Source organism: Ranitomeya variabilis, chromosome 2, assembly GCF_051348905.1.
Source record: "Ranitomeya variabilis isolate aRanVar5 chromosome 2, aRanVar5.hap1, whole genome shotgun sequence".
Classification (NCBI taxonomy): domain Eukaryota; kingdom Metazoa; phylum Chordata; class Amphibia; order Anura; family Dendrobatidae; genus Ranitomeya; species Ranitomeya variabilis.
In genome coordinates this window covers 936849712-936873365 of record NC_135233.1, presented here as the reverse complement: position 1 = coordinate 936873365, position 23654 = coordinate 936849712, and the positions used below count along the sequence as shown (strand labels likewise).

The 23654-nt window shown below is 44.7% G+C and overlaps 1 protein-coding gene across 10 annotated transcripts in view; it reads right to left on the bottom strand.

The window, feature by feature from the left end:
• The window catches only part of PLCH1 (phospholipase C eta 1), a 366784-nt gene that overhangs the window by 165622 nt on the left and 177508 nt on the right, over nucleotides 1–23654 (bottom strand). For 4 of the 10 annotated variants that reach the window (XM_077290704.1, XM_077290708.1, XM_077290710.1 and 1 more), the window contains exon 1: nucleotides 23185–23347. The exons of 5 other annotated variants lie outside the window; for them this stretch is intronic. In XM_077290704.1, the coding sequence (XP_077146819.1) occupies nucleotides 23185–23266 (82 nt within the window). In that variant the 5' untranslated portion in view covers nucleotides 23267–23347. Of the gene's footprint in view, nucleotides 1–23184; nucleotides 23558–23654 lie in introns of those variants that run through there. One more of the 10 variants, XM_077290713.1, reaches the window with a different exon arrangement.

The following is a 23654-nucleotide window of genomic DNA, read 5'->3' as shown; positions in this document are numbered from 1 at the left end:
GTATGCAATCCATTTGCAATTAGATTTTAACATGAGCTTTTACATACAGCAGTTCTGACATTTACACATCGTTTTACGACGAAATATTGTTCAAAACACACACACGCACATAGATAGATAGATAGATAGATAGATAGATAGATAGATAGATAGATAGATAGAAAAGCCGGCAATTCCAGTGCGCTTACAGTAAAATCACACTGACAGGTTGCAATTAAATAGATAAAATAAATGTCTACACATAGTAAATACGAGTGTGTGTGTGTGTGTGTGTGTGTGTGTGTGTGTGTGTGTGTGTGTGTGTGTATGTGTATATATACACTGACATATATATACAGCTAGGTCCATATATATTTTGACAGAGACAACATTTTTCTAATTTTGGTTATATACATTACCACAATGAATTTTAAACAAAACAATTCAGATGCAGTTGACGTTCAGACTTTCAGCTTTCATTTGAGGGTATCCACATTAAAATTGGATGAAGGGTTTAGGAGTTTCAGCTCCTTAACATGTGCCACCCTGTTTTTAAAGGGACCAAAAGTAATTGGACAAATGTGGTCTCTGTCCAAATATATATGGACCTAGCTGTATATATATGTCAGTGAGGCACATATATATATATATTTCACACAGAGCTAGATAGCAGCAACGCAAGTCTATGATGCTACATTCCCCTGCTTTCCATTCATTTCACAGTTTTTACAGTCAGGAGCACAGCTGCATTAGCAGGATCCTGGATGTAAAATTATTTAACCCCTTCTGATGGATTTACAGCGTGGGACATGACTGTAGCGGCGGAGAGGTATGGGATACGGTTGTTTGTTTTTTTACCTTTTTTACAGAAGACATGGGTCGTCATTTAGATTGAGCGTATAATAAACATATTACAACACCCTGTGTATTTATTTAATTAAAATACTTTTTTCCTATTGTGTGTGTATTATTAACCCTTTATTACTATTGGATTAATAATGGATAGGTGTCTTACTGACATCTCTCCATTATTAACCAGGTTTAATGTCACCTGTCACCTTTCAATAGCAAGGTGACAATAACCCTTTATTACCCCATATCCCACCACTACTGGGGAGTGGGAAGAGAGAGGCTAAGTGCCGGAATCTTACAGATGCAACTTTTCTGGGATGGCTGGGGGCAGATGTTTTTAGCCAGCGGGGCAATAACCATGGTCCCTCTCTAGGCTACTAATATCTGCCCTCAGTCACTGGCTTTCCCACTCTGGCAGAGAAAATTGCGCGGGAGCCCACGCCAGTTTTTTCCGTGAATTAACCATTTTTTTAAAAAACAGCTAGAGCCCCCAAATTTTGAACACATACACTTGGAACATTATTAGTGAGAAATATGTAAAAAAATAAGGGATATGAAACGGTTTACTGTATGTAAACCATGTCTCATATCCTGTCGGGTTTGGGAAGGAGATAGCAAAAGCTGGCAATTGAATTACCGGCTTTTCTGCTATCTAGCGCTGTATGAATTATAAATATATATACAGTACAGACCAAAAGCTTGGACACACCTTCTCATTTAAAGATTTTTCTGTATTTTCATGACTATGAAAATTGTACATTCACACTGAAGGCATTAAAACTATGAATTAACACATGTGGAATTATATACTTAACAAAAATGTGTGAAACAACTGAAATTATGTCTTATATTCTAGGTTCTTCAAAGAAGCCACCTTTTGCTTTGATGACTGCTTTGCACACTCTTGGCATTCTCTTGATGAGCTTCAATAGGTAGTCACCGGGATTGGTCTTCCAACAATCTTGAAGGAGTTCTCAGAGACGCTTAGCACTTGTTGGCCCTTTTGCCTTCACTCTGCGGTCCAGCTCACCCCAAACCATCTCGATTGGGTTCAGGTTTGGTGACTGTGGAGGCCAGGTCATCTGGCGTAGCACCCCATCACACTCTTTCTTGGTCAAATAGCCCTTACACAGCCTGGAGGTGTGTTTGGGGTCATTGTCCTGTTGAAAAATAAATGATGGTCCAACTAAACGCAAACCGGATGGAATAGCATGCCGCTGCAAGATGCTGTGGTAGTCATGCTGGTTCAGTATGCCTTCAATTTTGAATAAATCCCCAACAGTGTCACCAGCAAAGCACTCCCACACCATCACACGTCCTCTTCCATGCTTCACGGTGGGAACCAGGCATGTAGAGTCCATCCGTTCACCTTTTCTGCATCTCACAAAGACACGGTGGTTGAAACCAAAGATCTCAAATTTGGGCTCATCAAACCAAAGTTCAGATTTCCACTGGTCTAATGTCCATTCCTTGTGTTTTTTAGCCCTAAACAAGTCTCTTCTGTTTGATGCCTGTCCTTAGCAGTGGTTTCCTAGCAGCTATTTTACCATGAAGGTCTTCTGCACAAAGTCTCATCTTAACAGTTGTTGAAGAGATGTGTCTGCTGCTAGAACTCTGTGTGGCATTGACCTGGTCTCTTATCTGAGCTGCTGTTAACCTGCGATTTCTGAGACTGGTGACTCGGATAAACTTATCCTCAGAGGTGACTCTTGGTCTTCCTTTCCTGGGGCGGTCCTCATGTGAGCCAGTTTCTTTGTAGCGCTTGATGGTTTTTGCCACTGCACTTGGGGACACTTTCAAAGTTTGCCCAACTTTTCAGACTGATTGACCTTCATTTCTTAAAGTAATGATGGCCACTCGTTTTTCTTTACTTAGCTGCTTTTTTCTTGCCACAATACAAATTCTAACAGTCTATTCAGTAGGACTATCAGCTGTGTATCCACCAGACTTCTGCTCAACACAACTGATGGTCTTCACCTCATTTATAAGGCAAGAAATCCCACTTATTAAACATGACAGGGCACACCTGTGAAGTGAAAACCATTCCCGGTGACTACCTCTTGAAGCTCATCAAGAGAATGCCAAGAGTGTGCAAAGCAGTCATCAAAGCAAAAGGTGGCTACTTTGAAGAACCTAGGATATAAGACATAATTTCAGTTGTTTCACACTTTTTTGTTAAGTATATAATTCCACATGTGTTAATTCACAGCTTTGATGCCTTCAGTGTGAATGTACAATTTTCATAGTCATGAAATACAGAAAAATCTTTAAATGAGAAAGTGTGTCCAAACTTTTGGTCTGTATGTGTGTGTGTATATATATATATATATATCGATTCAAAAGTAATGATAATCGGTTATTTCTATTGCACACAGAAATTAAAATAAAATGGTTTCTTCTCTCTTAGGTACCCACTAGTCCAGGAAAAAAAAATCACTTAAATAGACCACGATTCCCGGGAGCTACATTCATTTGAATATGAACTGCCGAGGAGTGAACATCAAAATGGAAAAAAACGAGCTCAGAGCTGTCATCAAATACCTCTGCTTGAAAAAAATGACTACCAAAGACATAGACAGCGACTTGGTGGAAACATTGGGGGACTCTTCTCCTCCATATTCCACAGTTGCACGCTGGGCCAAGGAATTTAAGCTGGGAAGAACATCGACGGAAGATGAACATCGTGAAGGACGCTCATCCACGTCCCTCAATGAAGAAAAAGTGAAAAAAGTTGAAGAAGTTGTATTGGCAGATCGAAGAGTGACTATCAGGCATGTAGCTGAGGTCACAGGGATCTCATATGGAAGTATTCAAAGAATCCCTGCAAAATAATTGCATATGAGAAAGGTCTCCGCGCGTTGGGTGCCAAAAATGTTAACCGACAAGCAAAAGAAGAAACGAGTTGACAATTCAATAGCAAATCTCGAAAAGTTCCAAGCAGACAAGGAACATTTTTTGTCACGTTTTTTGACCATGGAAGAGACCTGGATCCACCACTTTGATCCCGAAACTAAACAACAGTCGATGACATGGAAACATCCGACGAACCGACGTTGAAGAAATTCAAATTGTCAAGCTCAGCAGGGAAGGTTATGGCGTCCGCTTTTTGGGACGCTGAAGGAATTATTATGGTGGACTATTTGGAGAAGGGAGCCACTATTACGGGCTCCTACTAGCAGAACAAATAAGAAGATTGCGGGAGGCTATCAAGGAGAAAAGGCGCGGCAAACTGCGGGCTGGAGTGCTGTTTCACCAAGATAACGTGCCGGCTCACAAAGCTGCAGTTGCCATGGCTTCAAGAAGCGGGCTTTGAACTGGTGGAAAACACCCCCTATTCGCCAGATCTAGCCCCCAGTGACTTCTTCTCTTTCCTCGGCTCAAGGAACACCTCCGGGGCAAGAAATTTGACGACAATAGCGACGTGATAACCGCTGTTGGGGATTTTTTGAGGGTCAAGATCATGAATTTTTTTCGAAGGGAATTCTAAGTTTAGAAAAGAGATGGACTAAATGTATAGACTTGTTAGGAGACTATGTAGAAAAATATTTTTTTTACTATATTCATTGTGTTTAGTATTGATTATCATTATTTTTGGATCGCCCCTTGTGTATATATATATATATATATATATATATACACACACCTGTTCTATGTGTATATATCTATTCTAACCTATCAGTGTAAGTTTACTGTACACCGCGCTGGATTACCGGCTTTTCAAAGAACACCGATGCGTAAACATCGGACAGAACTCGCATGGTGTGAGTGCTGTGCGATTTTTTTCTTGCACCCTTTGACTTGCATTGGGTTGCAAATCGCAAAATGCTGCGATTTTTTTCTCAGTCCGATTTCGGCTGAGAAAAAAAAAATCGCAAATGAGATGCACCTATTGACTAACATTGGTCCGAATGGAATCCTATTTTTTATCGGATTGCACTCGTCCATTTTGCTCGCAAGTGAGTATGAGCCCTAAGGCTACGTTCACATTTGCGTTGTGCGCCGCAGCGTCGGCGCCGCAGCGCACAACGCAAACAAAAACGCAGCAAAACGCATGCACAACGCTGCGTTTTGCGCCGCATGCGTCCTTTTTTTAATTGATTTTGGACGCAGCAAAAATGCAACTTGCTGCGTCCTCTGCGCCAGGACGCAGGCGCCGCAGCGATGCATGCGGCGCAAAACGCAAGTGCGACGCATGTCCATGCGCCCCCATGTTAAATATAGGGGCGCATGACGCATGCGGCGCCGCTGCGGGCCCGCCGCTAATGTGAACGTAGCCTTAGTGTTTTTATTTTAACAGGGGCAAACATTCAGATTGAGAAGGGTTTGACAGTAGTGACCACCACCTTTACGGCCATGACCTCCTGTAGTACGTCATAATGTCTGAAGCTGCCATGTACACAGAGCCCAGAATCCAGATGTGGCTCTTAAATGTTATCTTTGTCTCTTTAGGATACAAGGTTATCTTTTTTGTCTTATACAGTAGCAGGTGGCGTATCGAGCATCGCTTGCCATCCAATCACAGTTATTCAGCGATGACCGGTCTCTGTGGTCATAAAAAATACAATTATAGATGATCTCTATGACACATCATATTGTAACTCCAATCAGAGCAAGCGTCTTAATTGTTAGTTTGCTTGAAGGGGACCGTTTCGCTGCTTTTCCCAACTTCCTCACTGTTGCAACTACATCATAAACTGTTGCAATATCTCCTTGTGAAACTGTTCTGCCAGCACAACTAAAGGATAACATTTTATTTAGATCACATATGAATAACGCATTACAACGCATTCATTCGCCAGCTATTCAGATAATTGAAGATGGATAATCTGCAATCTACGGAGCAGTGCTGCTTTCCTAGGCACAAGGCAATGGGAAAGCCCTCCTAAAAGCTTGTCGACAGACAGATTATTGAGGAGCAGCGGCTTACACTCCCAGCCCACTTTCTGCCAATTCAATTAAAATCAAAGCCTTAGACGAGTTCCAGTGCATCGCGCTCAGCACTTTATCCCTGCTATCTGAAACATAATATAATTACAGATTCTGTCCTTTAGCAATCATTGTTGTATTATATATGAGGGTGAGTTTTCGGAATGCCAAAAATGCATTGTTTTGGTGGTGAAATTCTAGGCTAGATTTCCATAAACCTACATCAATCATCAATATATTAATAAACTGCATGAAAAACAGCTGCATTACATATTTATATGATTGGAATGGCTCCGTTTGTGAACATGAGATTTCTAATTATAATATAGTAACATAGTAACATAGTTAGTAAGGCCGAAAAAAGACATTTGTCCATCCAGTTCAGCCTATATTCCATCATAATAAATCCCCAGATCTACGTCCTTCTACAGAACCTAATAATTGTATGATACAATATTGTTCTGCTCCAGGAAGACATCCAGGCCTCTCTTGAACCCCTCGACTGAGTTCGCCATCACCACCTCCTCAGGCAAGCAATTCCAGATTCTCACTGCCCTAACAGTAAAGAATCCTCTTCTATGTTGGTGGAAAAACCTTCTCTCCTCCAGACGCAAAGAATGCCCCCTTGTGCCCGTCACCTTCCTTGGTATAAACAGATCCTCAGCGAGATATTTGTATTGTCCCCTTAAATACTTATACATGGTTATTAGATCGCCCCTCAGTCGTCTTTTTTCTAGACTAAATAATCCTAATTTCGCTAATCTATCTGGGTATTGTAGTTCTCCCATCCCCTTTATTAATTTTGTTGCTCTCCTTTGTACTCTCTCTAGTTCCATTATATCCTTCCTGAGCACCGGTGCCCAAAACTGGACACAGTACTCCATGTGCGGTCTAACTAGGGATTTGTACAGAGGCAGTATAATGCTCTCATCATGTGTATCCAGACCTCTTTTAATGCACCCCATGATCCGGTTTGCCTTGGCAGCTGCTGCCTGGCACTGGCTGCTCCAGGTAAGTTTATCATTAACTAGGATCCCCAAGTCCTTCTCCCTGTCAGATTTACCCAGTGGTTTCCCGTTCAGTGTGTAATGGTGATATGGATTCCTTCTTCCCATGTGTATAACCTTACATTTATCATTGTTAAACCTCATCTGCCACCTTTCAGCCCAAGTTTCCAACTTATCCAGATCCATCTGTAGCAGAATACTATCTTCTCTTGTATTAACTGCTTTACATAGTTTTGTATAATCTGCAAATATCAATATTTTACTGTGTAAACCTTCTACCAGATCATTAATGAATATGTTGAAGAGAACAGGTCCCAATACCGACCCCTGCGGTACCCCACTGGTTACAGCGACCCAGTTAGAGACTATACCATTTATAACCACCCTCTGCTTTCTATCACTAAGCCAGTTACTAACCCATTTACACACATTTTCCCCCAGACCAAGCATTCTCATTTTGTGTACAAACCTCTTGTGCGGCACGGTATCAAACGCTTTGGAAAAATCGAGATATACCACATCCAATGACTCACCGTGGTCCAGCCTATAGCTTACCTCTTCATAAAAACTGATTAGATTGGTTTGACAGGAGCGATTTCTCATAAACCCATGCTGATATGGAGTTACACAGTTATTCTCATTGAGATAATCCAGAATAACATCCTTCAGAAACCCTTCAAATATTTTACCAACAGTAGAGGTTAGACTTACTGGCCTATAATTTCCAGGTTCACTTTTAGAGCCCTTTTTGAATATTGGCACCACATTTGCTATGCGCCAGTCCTGCGGAACAGACCCCGTCGCTATAGAGTCCCTAAAAATAAGAAATAATGGTTTATCTATTACATTACTTAGTTCTCTTAGTACTCGTGGGTGTATGCCATCCGGACCCGGAGATTTATCTATTTTAATCTTATTTAGCCGGTTTCGCACCTCTTCTTGGGTTAGATTGGTGACCCTTAATATAGGGTTTTCATTGTGTCTTGGGATTTCACCTAGCATTTCATTTTCCACCGTGAATACCGTGGAGAAGAAGGTGTTTAATATGTCGGCAAAGAATTCAAATCCTGCGATTGTCCTATGAATTAGCAGAGTGAAGGGCGATATGACTGCTCTATTTTAAGGACCATCATCCTGGGCTACTCTACAGACCCATTTAGATGTGCCGATCATCGTCCTACGAGTGTCTTAGCAATGCTACTTCTTGACTACTGGCCTGTGTCAACATGCAGCCAATCGCCCAACGGAAAGCAAAAGGATGATTCATTGGGCAAGTGGATGATTTGACCGACAGCACATTGTGTGGTGTAAACAGGCGGTGCACGGATGACCACAAGATGATCTATGGGGACAACTGTTATACTAATAATACAGGCCTTACAGCCTCATTCAGACAACCGTTTTGGTCCACGTCCTATTGTAGAAAATGGTTGCACCCGTAGCCACAGTAGTCAATGGCACAAGCCATGTGAACAATTTCTCACAAGTATCCCCATGGGAAAAATCACAGCATCAGGCACTATTTCACAGAGAACAGTCAGATTGCTTGAATTGTGCCAAACGACACATATCGGCACACAGTAGGCCAGGGCAGGGAACAGGACATGGACAGCAAACACAAACTTCCTATTCATGAGATACAAGATCTTTTATAGGGTCGTGTGAATTAGGCTGGGATAGTAAAACTGTGTTTTGTCAGCGATTTATCTATGAGTGCAATGTACTGCACACAGGCAGTACCCTGACCAATCCATGGCAGCACCTGTACCTGTCCGCTATGCAGACTATTGCTCGTAGCTGAATGTGGACCGTGTGACTGTGCCAATAGTTACAACACTTACAGTACAGACCAAAAGTGTGGACACACTTTCTCCTTTAAAGATTTTTCTGTATTTTCATGACTATGAAAATTGTACATTCACACTGAAGGCATCAAAACTATGAATTAACACGTGGAATTATATACTTAACAAAAAGTGTGAAACAACTGAAATTATGTCTTATATTCTAGGTTCTTCAAAGTAGCCACCTTTTGCTTTAATGACTGCTTTGCACACTCTTGGCATTCTCTTGATAATAATAATAATCTTTATTTTTATATAGCGCTAACATATTCAGCAGTGCTTTACAGTTTTGCACATTATCATCGCTGTCCCCGTTGGGGCTCACAATCTAAATTCCCTATCAGTATGTCTTTGGAATGTGGGAGGAAACCGGAGAACCCGGAGGAAACCCACACAAACACGGAGAGAACATACAAACTCCTTGCAGATGTTGTCCTTGGTGGGATTTGTCCAACTGCAGTTTTCAGGACGTCTTCCTGGTTGTGTGTGGCTTTCATGGTATTACGCCATGTGCAAACGCTGCGGAATCCATTGCGGATTTTTCCGCAGCGGATTTGATAAATCCGCAGTGCAAAACCGCTGCAGTTTTTCCTGCGGATTTATCGCGGTTTCTATTGCGAATTCCGCTGCGGGTTTTCACCTGCAGTTTTCTATTGGAGCAGGTGTAAACCCGCAGCGGAATCTGCACAAAGAATTGACATGCTGAGGAATGTAAACCGCTGCGTTTCCGCACGTTTTTTTCTGCAGCATGTGCACTGCGGATTTCATTTTCCATAGGTTTACATTGTACGGTAAATGCATGGGAAACTGCTGCGGATCCGCAGCATGTGCACATACCCTTAGATTTTCTTGCTACTCAGGAGTTTAGTCTGCGTCTCCATGACGCCTCCTGCTTGTCTGTGGTTTCCAGTAACTGTGCAATCTGCCCGAGGTCATTAGAAGCTCTGCAATCTGTCTGCGGTATTAATAAAACTCTGTAATCTGCCTGTAATCTTTTGGATGTCTCCACCTGCCTACGGTTTCCAGCATCCTGCCTGCTTGCCTGCGGTCTCCTGGATGATTCCTGCTTACCTGCAGTTTCCAGCCTGCTTGTCTGTGGTTTCCTGGATTTTATTTAGACTCTTAATTTCCCTTCTAAGTGTCAGCCTGCGGCTCCCAGCATATTGATTTTCCACTTGCTGTTTCCAGAACTTTATTAAAACTTCAGTTTGCCTTCTACATGTCTGCCTGCTTGCCTGTGGTCTCATTGATATCTCATGCTTGCCTGGGGTTTCCAATCCTTTAGCTGTCCATGTTCCAGCTAGGTGCTGCATCAACGTCCGTGTCCACACCCGGACCTCGGGCTTCGAGGATCTACTTGACCATGTGAGCCTGCTGTGTGCAACATCTACCTAGTAGGACTACTACATTTATTTAAAAAAAAGAAACATTTCAATGAAAGACAGTGTTAAGGCTAGCGGAACGCTATAGATGTTATTATTGGTGCGTTCGCAGCCCGGGGTCCACCATGCAGGAGGAACCTGCTGCTAGCAAATGACGGCACTATATGGCGGTTTAAGTGATCTCTGTTACTTCACAGAGTCGCACGGAAACAAGACGCTGTGCCCTGTTAACCCCACAGGAGTTCACAGCTAACTGCCGAGCTGAAGGCAGTCTGTGGTCACACACACATACAATCTCCTCACCGGAGTAGCCGGTATTCTAGGGGCTTATTTCAGCCGAGTCCCTGAACACAGACATAAATGTGACCACACTGGCGCATGCACACAACAGATTTGATACTAGCTCATGGCCGTGCGGCCAAGCGAGCCTTATATAGCTGCAGCAAGTAAAAGACCTTCGTAGAAGGACCAATGAGAGACTGCCATACCTGAGCATGTGACCCTAGATCTCCACTGAGAGATCTTGCCCTGGGCATGCTCAGTGTGTGCAAAGCAGGACTTAGTCCTAGCACCTACAGGACCTTCCTGAAAGGACCAATGGACTTAGCTGCAGTATCTTACCATGTGACCCTCGATCTCCACTGAGAGATCTTACTCAGGGCATGCTCAGAACGAGAAAAGCAGGACTTAGTCCCAGAAGCGTCTGCTCGCCACTGCCCAGCACTGACTTCAATGGCAGAAGCAGGAAAAGCAGCAGTAACTCTTTGTACAGAGTGGGACTGAGCAAGACGCTGAGACTGACGTCTCCGCTGAGCAGGCTCCACTGCGGCAGGAGAAGAATGGGAGACCGCAGCGGAGAAGGCCCGAGATTCCCCCTGTGCAGAGGAGGGAACTCGACCCCTAACATTACCCCCTCTCCTAGGGCCCCCCCTCCTTGGGCCTCGCTCAAAGGCGGCAATGAGCTGCGGAGCCCGAATGTGCTCAACAGGCTCCCAGAACCTATCCTCAGGACCGTAACCCTTCCAGTCCACCAAATAAAACTTTTTGCCACGTACCACCTTGCACCCCAGAATAGCGTTCACCTCGAAATCGTCCGTAGACGAACCCAATGTCCCGGCAGATGACTCAGAAAACTGGGACATGTATACGGGCTTAAGGAGGGACACATGAAAGGTGTCAGTGATACCTAGGTGTGGAGGAAGAGCTAGACGGTAGACGACAGGATTAAACTGTTCGAGGACCTTGAAGGGACCCAAGTAGTGAGGTGCAAACTTAGTGGACTCAACTCGAAGCCTGATATTACGGGCAGAGAGCCACACTAAGTCGCCAGGAGCAAAGATCGGACCTCATTCTCTCCTTGGAGGCCCGGATGGCATCCTGAGTGCGGTCCTAAATGTACCGTGCCTCCACAGCCCAGTCTGCCACCCTGGAATCGGCAGAAGACACGGGCATAGGCACAGGAACCCGCGGATGCTGACCGTAATTAAGAAGGAATGGAGTCTGACCAGTGGAGTCGGCTACGGCGTTGTTAAGCGCAAACTCCGCCCACGGTAGCAAGGATGCCCAGTCATCCTGCCTAGCAGAAACAAAATGTTGCAGATATGTGACCAGAGTCTGGTTGGCCCTCTCTACCAACCCATTCGTCTCGGGATGATATGCTGAAGAGAGATTCAACTCAATGCTGAGTAGACGACAAAGCTCTCTCCAGAACCGAGACGCAAACTGGGGATCCCGGTCACTGACAATTTTGTCCGGCATACCGTGTAGGCGAAAGACATGTTTAGTAAACAACGCTGCCAGAGCCCGTGCAGAAGGTAGCCGTGGAAGAGGCACCAAATGCACCATTTTGGAAAAATGGTCGGTGATCACCCAAATAATGGTGCAGCCACGGGACTTGGGTAAGCCCACCACAAAGTCCATCCCGACCATCTCCCAGGGCCTGTCTGCCACCGGCATGGGATAAAGTAAGCCAGCTGGCCGTTGTCGAGGAGTCTTATTTTTGGCACAGGAGACACATGCCCGAATATAGTCTCCGACGTCACGGGCCATATGCGGCCACCAGTAAGTCCTCGCCAGAAGCTCAGATGTCCTTTTGGTTCCAAAGTGTCCACCCACCTTGGACGAGTGAGCCCAAGAGAACCTCCGGTCGCAAATTTGCTGGCACGAAAAGTCTTACCCGGGGGCACAGACTCTAGCGAAACCGGAGCCACGGTCCTCAGACTCTCAGAAGGGACAATAAGCTGAGGTTCCTCCTCCTCCTCCTCCTCCGCTGATAACACTACAGAGCGGGAGAGAGCATCGGCATTAATGTTCTTCTCCCCGGAGAGAAAATGGAGGGTGAAATGGAACCGGGAGAAGAACAGGGACCATCTGGCCTGGCGAGAATTTAGCCGCTGGGCAGTCTGAATATACACTCACCGGCCACTTTATTAGGTACACCATGCTAGTACCGGGTTGGACCCCCTTTTGCCTTCAGAACTGCCTCAATTCTTCGTGGCATAGATTCAACAAGGTGCTGGAAGCATTCCTCAGAGATTTTGGTCCATATTGACATGATGGCATCACACAGTTGCCGCAGATTTGTCGGCTGCACATCCCAAAGATGCTCCATACAAGGCAGGATGGATCCATGCTTTCATGTTGTTTACGCCAAATTCTGACCCTACCATCCGAATGTCGCAGCAGAAATCGAGACTCATCAGACCAAGCAACGTTTTTCCAATCTTCTACTGTCCAATTTCGATGAGCTTGTACAAATTGTAGCCTCAGTTTCCTGTTCTTAGCTGAAAGGAGTGGTACCCGGTGTGGTCTTCTGCTGCTGTAGCCCATCTGCCTCAAAGTTCGACGCACTGTGCGTTCAGAGATGCTCTTAGGCCTACCTTGGTTGTAACGGGTGGCGATTTGAGTCACTGTTGCCTTTCTATCAGCTCGAACCAGTCTGCCCATTCTCCTCTGACCTCTGGCATCAACAAGGCATTTCCGCCCACAGAACTGCCGCTCACTGGATTTTTTTTCTTTTTCGGACCATTCTCTGTAAACCCTAGAGATGGTTGTGCGTGAAAATCCCAGTAGATCAGCAGTTTCTGAAATACTCAGACCAGCCCTTCTGGCACCAACAACCATGCCACGTTCAAAGGCACTCAAATCACCTTTCTTCCCCATACTGATACTCGGTTTGAACTGCAGGAGATTGTCTTGACCATGTCTACATGCCTAAATGCACTGAGTTGCCGCCATGTGATTGGCTGATTAGAAATTAAGTGTTAACAAGAAGTTGGACAGGTGTACCTAATAAAGTGGCCGGTGAGTGTAGATCAAGTTTTTGTGGTCGGTGAAAACTTGGAAGGGAAAACGAGCCCCTCCAAGAGATGTCTACACTCAGAGAAGGCCAACTTCATAGCTAGCAACTCCCTGTCCCCGATGGAATAATTCCTCTCCGCCGGTGTGAAGGTCTTAGAGAAAAAGAAGCAGGTATGCTTCCGACCTTGAGCATCCTTTTGGAATAGGACTGCTCCAGCACCGACAGACGAGGCATCCACCTCCATTATGAAAGGTTTATATACATCAGGGCGATGTAGAATGGGAGCACTAGCAAAGTGGGACTTAATAGAGAGGAAGGCCTTGGAGACCTCTTCTGACCACAACTTGGGATTTGCTCCCTTTTTGGTGAGGGCAACCAAAGGAGCTACCAAAGTTGAGAAGTGGGGAATGAACTGGCGATAGTAATTAATGAACCCCATAAAGGGCTGCACCGCTTTGAGAGAATGGGGTTCTTGCCAGTCCATCACAGCCTGTAGCTTGGCAGGATCCATAGCCAATCCTTGGGCCGAGATGATATAGCCCAGGAAAGGCAAAGACTCCTGCTGAAACACACACTTCTCCAACTTGGCATAGAGGGAATTTGCCCGTAGGAGGTTGAAGACTTTGCACACATCTCTCCGGTGGGAGTCTATATCTGGAGAGTAGATGAGAATATCATCCAGGTAGAATACAACCGAGGTGGAGAGCATATCCCGGAAGATATCGTTTACAAAGTCTTGGAAAACGGCGGGGGCATTACAAAGCCCAAAGGGCATCACCAGATATTCATAGTGCCCATCCCTGGTGTTAAAAGCCGTCTTCCATTCGTCCCCCTCACGGATGCGAATCAGGTTGTAAGCACCCTGCAGATCTAATTTAGTAAACACTCTTGCTCCCCGAAGCCTGTCAAAAAGCTCAGATATCAGGGGCAGAGGGTACTTGTTCTTAACGGTGATGGCGTTAAGACCCCTGTAATCTATGCATGGACGTAATTCTCCGTTCTTCTTCTGCACGAAGAAGAAACCAGCCCCTGCAGGTGACACAGACTTCCTAATGAATCCCCTTGCCAGATTCTCCTAGATGTACTGAGACATTGCCTCCATCTCTGGGAGAGACAATGGGTAGACTCGACCCCGGGGAGGCTCAGCACCAGGCAAGAGGTCAATAGGACAGTCATAGGGGCGGTGAGGCGGAAGAGTCTCCGCAGCCCTTTTGGAGAACACGTCCGCATAGGGCCAATATTGCTTGGGGAGAGAGGAGAGATCTGCGGGTACCTCTGTAGTAGCAACCTGAACGCATTCCCTCTGACATCTACCCCCACATGATTCACTCCATCCCAAAATCCTGCCTGTGGACCACTCAATATGAGGAGAGTGGTACCGTAGCCAAGGTATCCCTAAGAGGACCTCATCAATTCCCTCAGGAATGACGAGCAGAGATATTATCCTCTGATGAGATGGCGACATGGATAGAGTAAATGGGATGGTCTGGTGTGCAATCTGTGAGGGCAGTGTCGACCCATTCACCACTCGTACGGTCACTGGTTGGGCGAGCATCACCAGAGGTATTGCGTGTCGTTGGGCGAAGGCAGAAGACATAAAATTGCCCTCCGCCCCGGAATCCACGCAAAGCTCTACCGAATGAGTGGATGAGCCAATGGTAATTGTCCCCTTAAAGGACAATTTGGAGGCAAACGTCGCCGTGTCTAGTGAACCTTCACCTACTACCACTAGACGCTGACGTTTCCCCAACCGCTGAGGACATCTGGTGGCAAGATGTCCTGACTGCCGGCAAACATGACAGACCCTAAGTGCACGAGCGGTCTGGGACTTAGGTCCCGCTCGTAGCACCTCCATGGCCTCATGTGACTCGGGTGCCTGGACCGGAGATTCCAAAGGTTTGGCGAAGGTGGGAGCCAGCCGAAACCTCTGCCTACACTGGGCTCGCTCTAACCTCCGCTCGTTAAAACGGAGGTCAATACGAGTAGATACAGCTATTAATTCCTCCAGTGTGGCGGGAATCTCCCTAGTGGCCAGAGCGTCCTTAACATGGTCAGCCAGCCCCCTCCAAAATATAGGGATGAGGGCTTTATCCGACCACTCCAGCTCAGATGCTAAGGTGCGGAAGTGGACGGCAAAATGACTGACCAAGGACGAGCCCTGAGTCAGTGCCAACAGTTGGAGTGCCGTATCATGGGTGACTCGAGGTCCTAAAAAGACCTGTTTCAGACTGCTCAGAAACAGCAGAGCACTCTGCACCACATGATCGCCATGCTCCCTCAGCGGCGTAGCCCACTCCCAACGCCCTGTCCGACAGGAGAGACATAATGAATCCCACCTTTGCCCGCTCTGTAGGAAAACGTGCAGCCAGGAGCTCGAGGTGTATAGAGCACTGGCTCACGAAACCCCTTCATGATTTGCCATCACCAGAGAATTTTTCTGGCAGCGGGAGGCGAGACAGGGTCGGAACAGGAGTAGCAGTGGACAAAGCTGCTGCAGCCACGCTAGCAGCCTGAACAGCTACTGCGGTAACATCCACAGCTGAGGTTGTGCACTCGAGAGCCGCCAACCTACCCTCCAGCTGCTGGATGTACTGCAAAGATTGCTGTTTGTCCGCCATTGCTAGCCAGACCCTGGCGCTAGTATTATGTTAAGGCTAGCGGAACGCTATAGATGTTATTATTGGTGCGTTCGCAGCCCGGGGTCCACCATGCAGGAGGAACCTGCTGCTAGCAAATGACGGCACTATATGGCGGTTTAAGCGAACTCTGTTACTTCACAGAGTTGCACGGAAACAAGACGCTGTGCCCTGTTAACCCCACAGGAGTTCACAGCTAACTGCCGAGCAGAAGGCAGTCTGTGGTCACGCAAACATACAATCTCCTCACCGGAGGAGCCGGTATTCTAGGGGCTTATTTCAGCCGGGGCACTAAATCCACGCACACAATCTCCTCGCCGGAGGTGCCGGCATTCTAGGGGCTTATTTCAGCCGAGTCCCTGAACACACACATAAATGTGACCACACTGGCGCATGCACACAACAGATTTGATACTAGCGCATGGCCGTGCGGCCATGCGAGCCTTATATAGCTGCAGCAAGTAAAAGACCTTCCTAGAAGGACCAATGAGAGACTGCCATACCTGAGCATGTGACCCTAGATCTCCACTGAGAGATCTTGCCCTGGGCATGCTCAGTGTGTGCAAAGCAGGACTTAGTCCTAGCACCTACAGGACCTTCCTGAAAGGACCAATGGACTTAGCTGCAGTATCTGACCATGTAACCCTCGATCTCCACTGAGAGATCTTACTCAGGGCATGCTCAGAACGAGAAAAGCAGGACTTCAATGGCAGAAGCAGGAAAAGCAGCAGCAACTCTTTGTACAGAGTGGGACTGAGCAAGATGCTGGGACTGACGTCTCCGCTGAGCAGACTCCACTGCGGCAGGAGAAGAATGGGAGACCGCAGCGGAGAAGGCCCGAGATTCCCCCTGTGCAGAGGCGGGAACACGACCCCTAACAGACAGTTTATCTAAAAGATTCACCTGTATGTGAATTGGCTGTAATAAAAAACGAAGCCTATGAACATTAATTGTCCTGTTTCAGAGGGTCAAAGTAGCAACTTTTATTGAATCTTGACAAACTGGATGGGAGTGACAATGTCTATGTTCCTACCTATCCAGCATTTACACACTTACTAAATTAAAATTTATTTTTACAGTTTGAGAAATTTAGATACCCCAAACCCCAGCTCCATAACTAATACATGGCATTTGGCATTCTTCACATACACACAACCCGTAGGTGTTCTTCATATAGAAGTAATGTTGCAGGTTTCTTTGAAATCCATACTATAATAGGTGATCTTTTAAACCCAGTAAGGGATCCTAAGATGTTACATAATTAATCTCCCTGGCATTTAGCTTCATGTATAGAGACCCTAATTACTTTTAAATATGGGGTGGGGGTCACTATTACCTACATAATAAAGGATCAGCAAACTCCGTCACTGTGATTTTATTAATACAGGCTGAACAACAGATTGCATGATGTTCAGACATGAAAGCAAGATGTCAACAGGTTAAATGAGCTGTGCTGAGGCACAGCAAAGGATATGCCATGTCAGGGAGAAAACGGCAATGCCAAGCAAAAGCGTCAAGCAGAAGGTCACTCATGGCAGTGAATCTCATTCCGGGGATAGGTGCCATTTGTACAATAGTTATTGCTTTCTGCTTTATTCCTAGGCCAAAAAGCATTTAAAAGTAACAGTCCCAGGGCCCCATGGAAGCTGCTCTGTACATCCTGCCCTGCAACACTGCCCTGAAAACAAGGACATCAATGACAGACAAAGGTGGTGGCAGCATAACTGAGAGCATTAGGTCTGGTGACTACATACACATATATATATATATATATTGGGGGGAAGGACGCTTTAAACATTGTGTAGGGAGTGCATGATATTAGTCATGTGAAACCGGATTTCACGATCTCACTATTGGCAAAAGTGATCAATGCAGATTTTGGTGGCATAAAGGTCTTCGTCATTTAACACGTGAGAGTTTGGGGGGTCTTGAGAAGAATGGGGAGGGTGGGCATAAGGAGTATGTTGAGTATGAAGAGCACAGTAAGGGGGGGGGGGTTTGAGCATGGTAAAGGAAGATGTGGAAATGTTGTTGGTATAATGAGTGGTATCACTGGTTTTCAGGTTTTTAATAGCATTGATCTTCTTAAATAGGCCAAGGGCCTCCCTAGACTCCCGGGGCTTCTGCAAGTCCTGCACCCGCTATTGCTGTATGTCCTTGTTAGGGGTAATGCACTGAATAGTTTTGTCAATCTAACAGTGCACCCCTGCACAGCTATCAATCAGGAGGAAAAGGCCAAGCATTTTATAATAATGTAGTCAATTTCAATTGCTCACAAAGGCAGAAAGCGAAAGATTTTTAATATCCTCATGTAGGCAAGCAAATATGGGTGGGGGCAGTATGACTGCCTGTAATAGAGACTGTAGGACTCGCTCTCACAAACATGGTCAATAGGAATCAATCATTCCTGGGTTTGCCACTCTGATTTTGGCTACAGAGTACAGATTACAGCAGTTTGTATTATGAAAAAGAAATATACACCCAAATCAGCCATAATACACAAGAGTACAAATATGTTTCACACTCATTGCACAGCAACTAGGCAGATGTGCTTTTAAATGCCACAATTGATTGTTAGTCCCCGTTTGGCTTTTGCTGCTGCCTATGGAAGTCTATGGAGAAAAAGAGGGAACAGAGGAAGGGAGCAAAGATAGACATATTCCATAACATACAAAAGAACTAGAGACTTCCCTTAAGGTCTCCTGTGCAAATTGGCTCTTCAGAGAAGAAGAGCACTAGAATTTTACAGCACAACCTGTTGGAAGCAGCAATCCTACAAGTCATTATGAACTCTAACAAGCCATGCAATGACTTAGGATAAAGGCCAAATCAGATTCTCAATTTGCAGACACAGTGTTTTGGGGTGGGGCATGGAAAGGATAGGTTTCCAGCACACCGACCACTTAAAATGAGAAAAAATATTTGGACATGATTAAAAATAAAATAATAAAAACAACCTGATGTGTTTCTGGCGCAACAGTGCACCCTTAGTTATAGGTGTTTTGGGGTATTGCCCCTCGTCAGTGCAAACTATGAGATCTGATTTTGCTAAGTAAGAGGCTCCGGACAGAGGTCTAAGGGGTAACGTTTCTGTCCCGGGGTTACCGCAACAGTGTGGAGCAAGAAGACCACAGCATCTGATTGCTCCTATTCCGGCCCTGAGAAGCACTTCTTCATTTTAAATGGTGTTTATTCCTTTTGGCAGAACAGGGGTTAATCGGCCATGCTGAAAAACTAGCCACTCCCTTTCCCTTGATAATCTGGGCTCTGATGCAAATCCATGTCAGAGCTAGCAGTTGCTGCATGGCTTCAGGAGGAAGAGGTGTTCATATGAGAAGGCGTGTTGGAGGAGTTATCTGTGATTGTTGTGTGGTTTGCAAGTGTGGCAATTCCCTTCCCTTCTCTACTTTTGTTTATTCCCCATCCTCCACTCCCCCGTTGCATTCCTCTGTCATATGTGAGTGAATATCTTGGATGCCTGGAGTTTTCTATTAACCCTTGTTTGTGTAGCCTTGTTTGTCGAGTTAGTGTACTGCGGTGAAAAGTAGCGCCCCTCTTCCCTGGGTGGGGAGAGAGAACATATGGAGGGCTAACTCAGGAGATAAGGCAAGGGTAGAGGCCCCGGCATCTTCACCTTCAGAAGTATCCCGTGGAATAGGGCGAGCTAGGTCGCCCCTTAGTGGTAGGGTCAGGGAAGGAGCCCCTGGTCCCGGGTCACCCGACAGCTGTGTTGTGACAGCTTATCCTTGTTTAGAGTGACATACAAAGCCCTGATTTGTTTTTTTTCCTAAGTCATATGGCAAGGCTTGTTAAAGGGTCAATAGTGACTAATAGGATAGCTGCTTCCAACAGGTGGCACTATGCAGTTCTAATCCTCTTCCTATCTGAAGAGGGAATTTGTATATTTAATTTCCCAATGGAGCATTGCATGGTGAATAAGTCTCCTTAACTTAGCATGCCAGAGCCAGTATGACTCTCCACAAGGAGAAACATTACCCCTTGGACTTTAAGGTCTCAAAAAGGTGAAGAGGCAAGTGATAAATAAAATGGCTTCAATATATATTGAAAGTCTAAATCCCTGCATCATGCATGATGACAGCACCCAGGCAGGTTTTTGAAAAGCATGGAAAGAATCCTGAATATATAGCAGTTGTATGGATGTGCTGTATTTCATTCTCACAATACTTTTCAAATTAATAATAAATGGTATTCCCTAGGAGCCGGGACTGCCACTGGGACTCTGATAGCAGGTATGTAAGCAAATTGGTTTGGGGTGTTTTTTAAAAACATGTCTCAATCACAGGTAAATTATATTTTTGTCGTATGATCAATTTCCAATGTCCAATATGATTATTCGTTGTCAACTTGAAAAACAACAAATTGATGAACAAATGATTTACCTCAAAATTCAGTAAAGCCACTAAAGAATTCCACGATGGGAATTTATATATCGATTAGGTTACGGCTAGATTCATACATGTGAGTGTTCCCATCCGAGAAAAATGGACTAATACTGTGTCAGGGGTCATCCTAGTTACATCCCTTTTTTTCAGGACAGGCTGTTAGAGTTTTTTCAAAGAATGAATCTGTTAAAAACTGTGATAAAAAAATAGTCTGTCTTCTGCGTTTCATCCATGTCTCACTGATGATAATAATAATAATAATAATAATAACTAAAGACATAAGGTTTACATTTTATTTTAACCACTCCCATGGATTCCATCATTACGAGGGCTGTAGTTAAAAGTTGATATTTTACTGAACAAGATTTAGACCTAAAAGAAAGAGCTGAGAGACGACCATTCATTTCCTATAACTGGAGCCGCCATCTAAAAGATGAGCTTGTTAGCAGACGCTACGGGAGATCACATAAAACTTGGTTAGAACAATCGATTCAGTCAGGAATTGTTAAATGGGACGGTGTTCATATGGTTGGGAGACTCTTTCCTTTAGGCAGCAATAGTCTCACAGTGCAATATTTCAGAAATTGTACAACTAAACATGAAGTGTAGGTTTTAGCAAGTGCTAGAAATCTATTAGCACAGGTATAATAATAATGATTTTATTTTATATAGCGCCCACATATTCCGCAGCACTACAATTTCAATAAGATCCACACAATTAATCACATAGGAGAAAGGCATAATGCGGACCCAAAAGTGCTATGTTTTGCAGGTATGAAGCAGGCTGTCCTCTTACCACAAGGAGGCAACCACTTCTGCTTCAAAAATTAGAGTGATGGTTTTAGGGCACAGAAGCATTAGGTAATTTAGACTTCAATGATAAAAATAGCTTAAGGGGTTGTTCACTATACACAAGTTGTCACCCATCATTAAAATAGGTGATAACTTATTGATCATGGGGGTCCGACCGTTTGAACCTTCACTAATCAACAGAATGAGGCATTTTTATTTTCATTAGGATGGGACAGCAGTGACCTATTCATTCCCAATAGGGCTGCCAAGTGCTGCGCTCGCCTTTTCCGGTGGCCCCATTGAGAATGAATGCAGAAGCGGGCAGGCATCCAACCTTCCGCTCCATATTGTAAATGGAGATATTATTGCCCCATACTGCTGATTGGCGTGGGTCCCCACCGTCTGACCCACTGATCAGTAAGTTATCACCTATAAGGAGAACAAACATGAGAACAAACAACGTAATTTCCGGTGTGTAGTTACACTGAATTTTTATTGTATTGTGTTTTTAATATTTGTAAGGGGTTTACGGTTAAAATGGTGACCAATCATGTATATACCACGCTCTGATGTCATCACACAGTAGGCCGGAAGAAGAGTCAGCGAGACATGAAACGACTGTGGCCTGCGTTGTCTTCCACACACACCTTGCTGTGCTAATGCTTTACAAGATGTAATGGATCATTTATAATGAAGGTACCGTTTACAATTGCTTAGAGCTACGTTCTAATTTTCTATTTGGAAATACTGCTTTCTCTCATGTACCCGCAACATATTTCAAAAAGTCACCTGAAACAACAGTTCATTTCTAATGCTATGTTTCTTATGGACAATAAAAAAAATTAAAAACAAAAAAGTGAAGCATAAATGGAGCCTAAATTTTCACTAAGGGTAGGTTCACGAGATCAATGTCTCCACATCCGAGAAAAACGGTCTGATTATTCTCAGCAGACTTCAGTTTTTCTCGGGTGTGGAGAGAAGGAAAAAAATAAAAAAAGTTTTTCTACCTTGTCCACGGATAGCACTCGTACGAGAAAATCGGTGGTGTGCGTGAGCTCTAATGCAGGAACAAAAGCTCAGCGAATATATGAATGGGGCTGTAATCATTTAGTAGGTGTCCAAGAGTAAATACTGTAATAAATGACAACGTAAATGCAATGTTCTCCATACTAAAGTAGAATAAACAACGCTATGGAATCGTAGCCGATACTCAGAATTAGGCTTTATACATATCCAATACCATAGAGCTCCAAGTTGCTTATACCAAGAGGGAAAACCGCGAAGCTAATGCATTACATAACAGAAGCAAATGGGACTAAAATAAATTTACTGTGCAAGGATTAGGGTTTTCATGACATGAGAATTAATCATGAATTTCAGGCACCATAAAGGAGGTCACTGTAGGCTTCCTAATGTTATCAGCATGTGGCGTGATGAGCCTTTGTGTTGTCTTATTGACAGTACACACAGACCCACGCTATATTCTGAGCCCCGCGGAAAGAAAATGACATGAATGCTGATGGCTACGGCAAAGAGAACGACGCGCTATCAGTCCGCGGAGAGTCGGATCCTACAGATAAATAATAAAATGCATTTTAAATGAAGCGATCGAAGAGTCGGGGGTAAGTCCATAATTAGCAAATGGAACTTTTCAGAGCTCACATACAAAAGAACAAAAATCTGTTCTCATAATAACGGGTCCACACTGTCTAATGACTTCAGCCCATTGTTTGACGTAAATGACAATTGTGCTGTTCTCCGTCAGCTAGATGATTAAATGTGTAATTAATGGACTCAAAGCAGCAATGGTGTAACGCAGTGTGACAGCACCAACATGCCAAAGCTTGGGGCGATGGCTAAGAAAGTGAACACGGCTTGGCTAATGGAAATGGTGCTTTATTAGCAAATTATTTCCCTGCCATGAAGTCAACTTCAAGCAAACAAATAATAGAAATATAGGATGAGACATGAAACACTGATTAAGGATTAATGATATGGATACAGACCAGGTCACAACACTCCATGCATCGTCCCAGGCAGAAACTTTAGAATCGGTACTAACCCATTTGTGCCAGTCTGAACCGCTGTGAAGTGGCTACACTTCCTACTACATGGTACATCTCAGATGCCAGCAGGGAAGCCATTCCAGCTACAGAAAAGTCCAAATGTTGTTCGAGATCTTCCACGTTACGGCAGATGAGAGTTATTGCACCTGACAAGATCTGCTTCCCATCATAGAATAAATCTAAACAGCTGCGCAGGATGCACTAAGCTGAAACTGGAGCAAAAGCTGCTGTCATTGTATGCTCCAAATCACTCTAATCCACTAACCATCAGGGGACGGCAGCATGGAACCAAGACCAGGACCACCAAAAGTGCGAATGCTTCAGCCCAACACAGCATGCTTCCAGCCCACGAACTATTTCTTTGGTAGCAACTCAAGGGGCAGTCTCTAGTCTACAGACATGAGAACGTAGCTGTCATTAACATGATGTGAAAAGGGGAAAAGCAGCAACATTCAAACTGTAACTG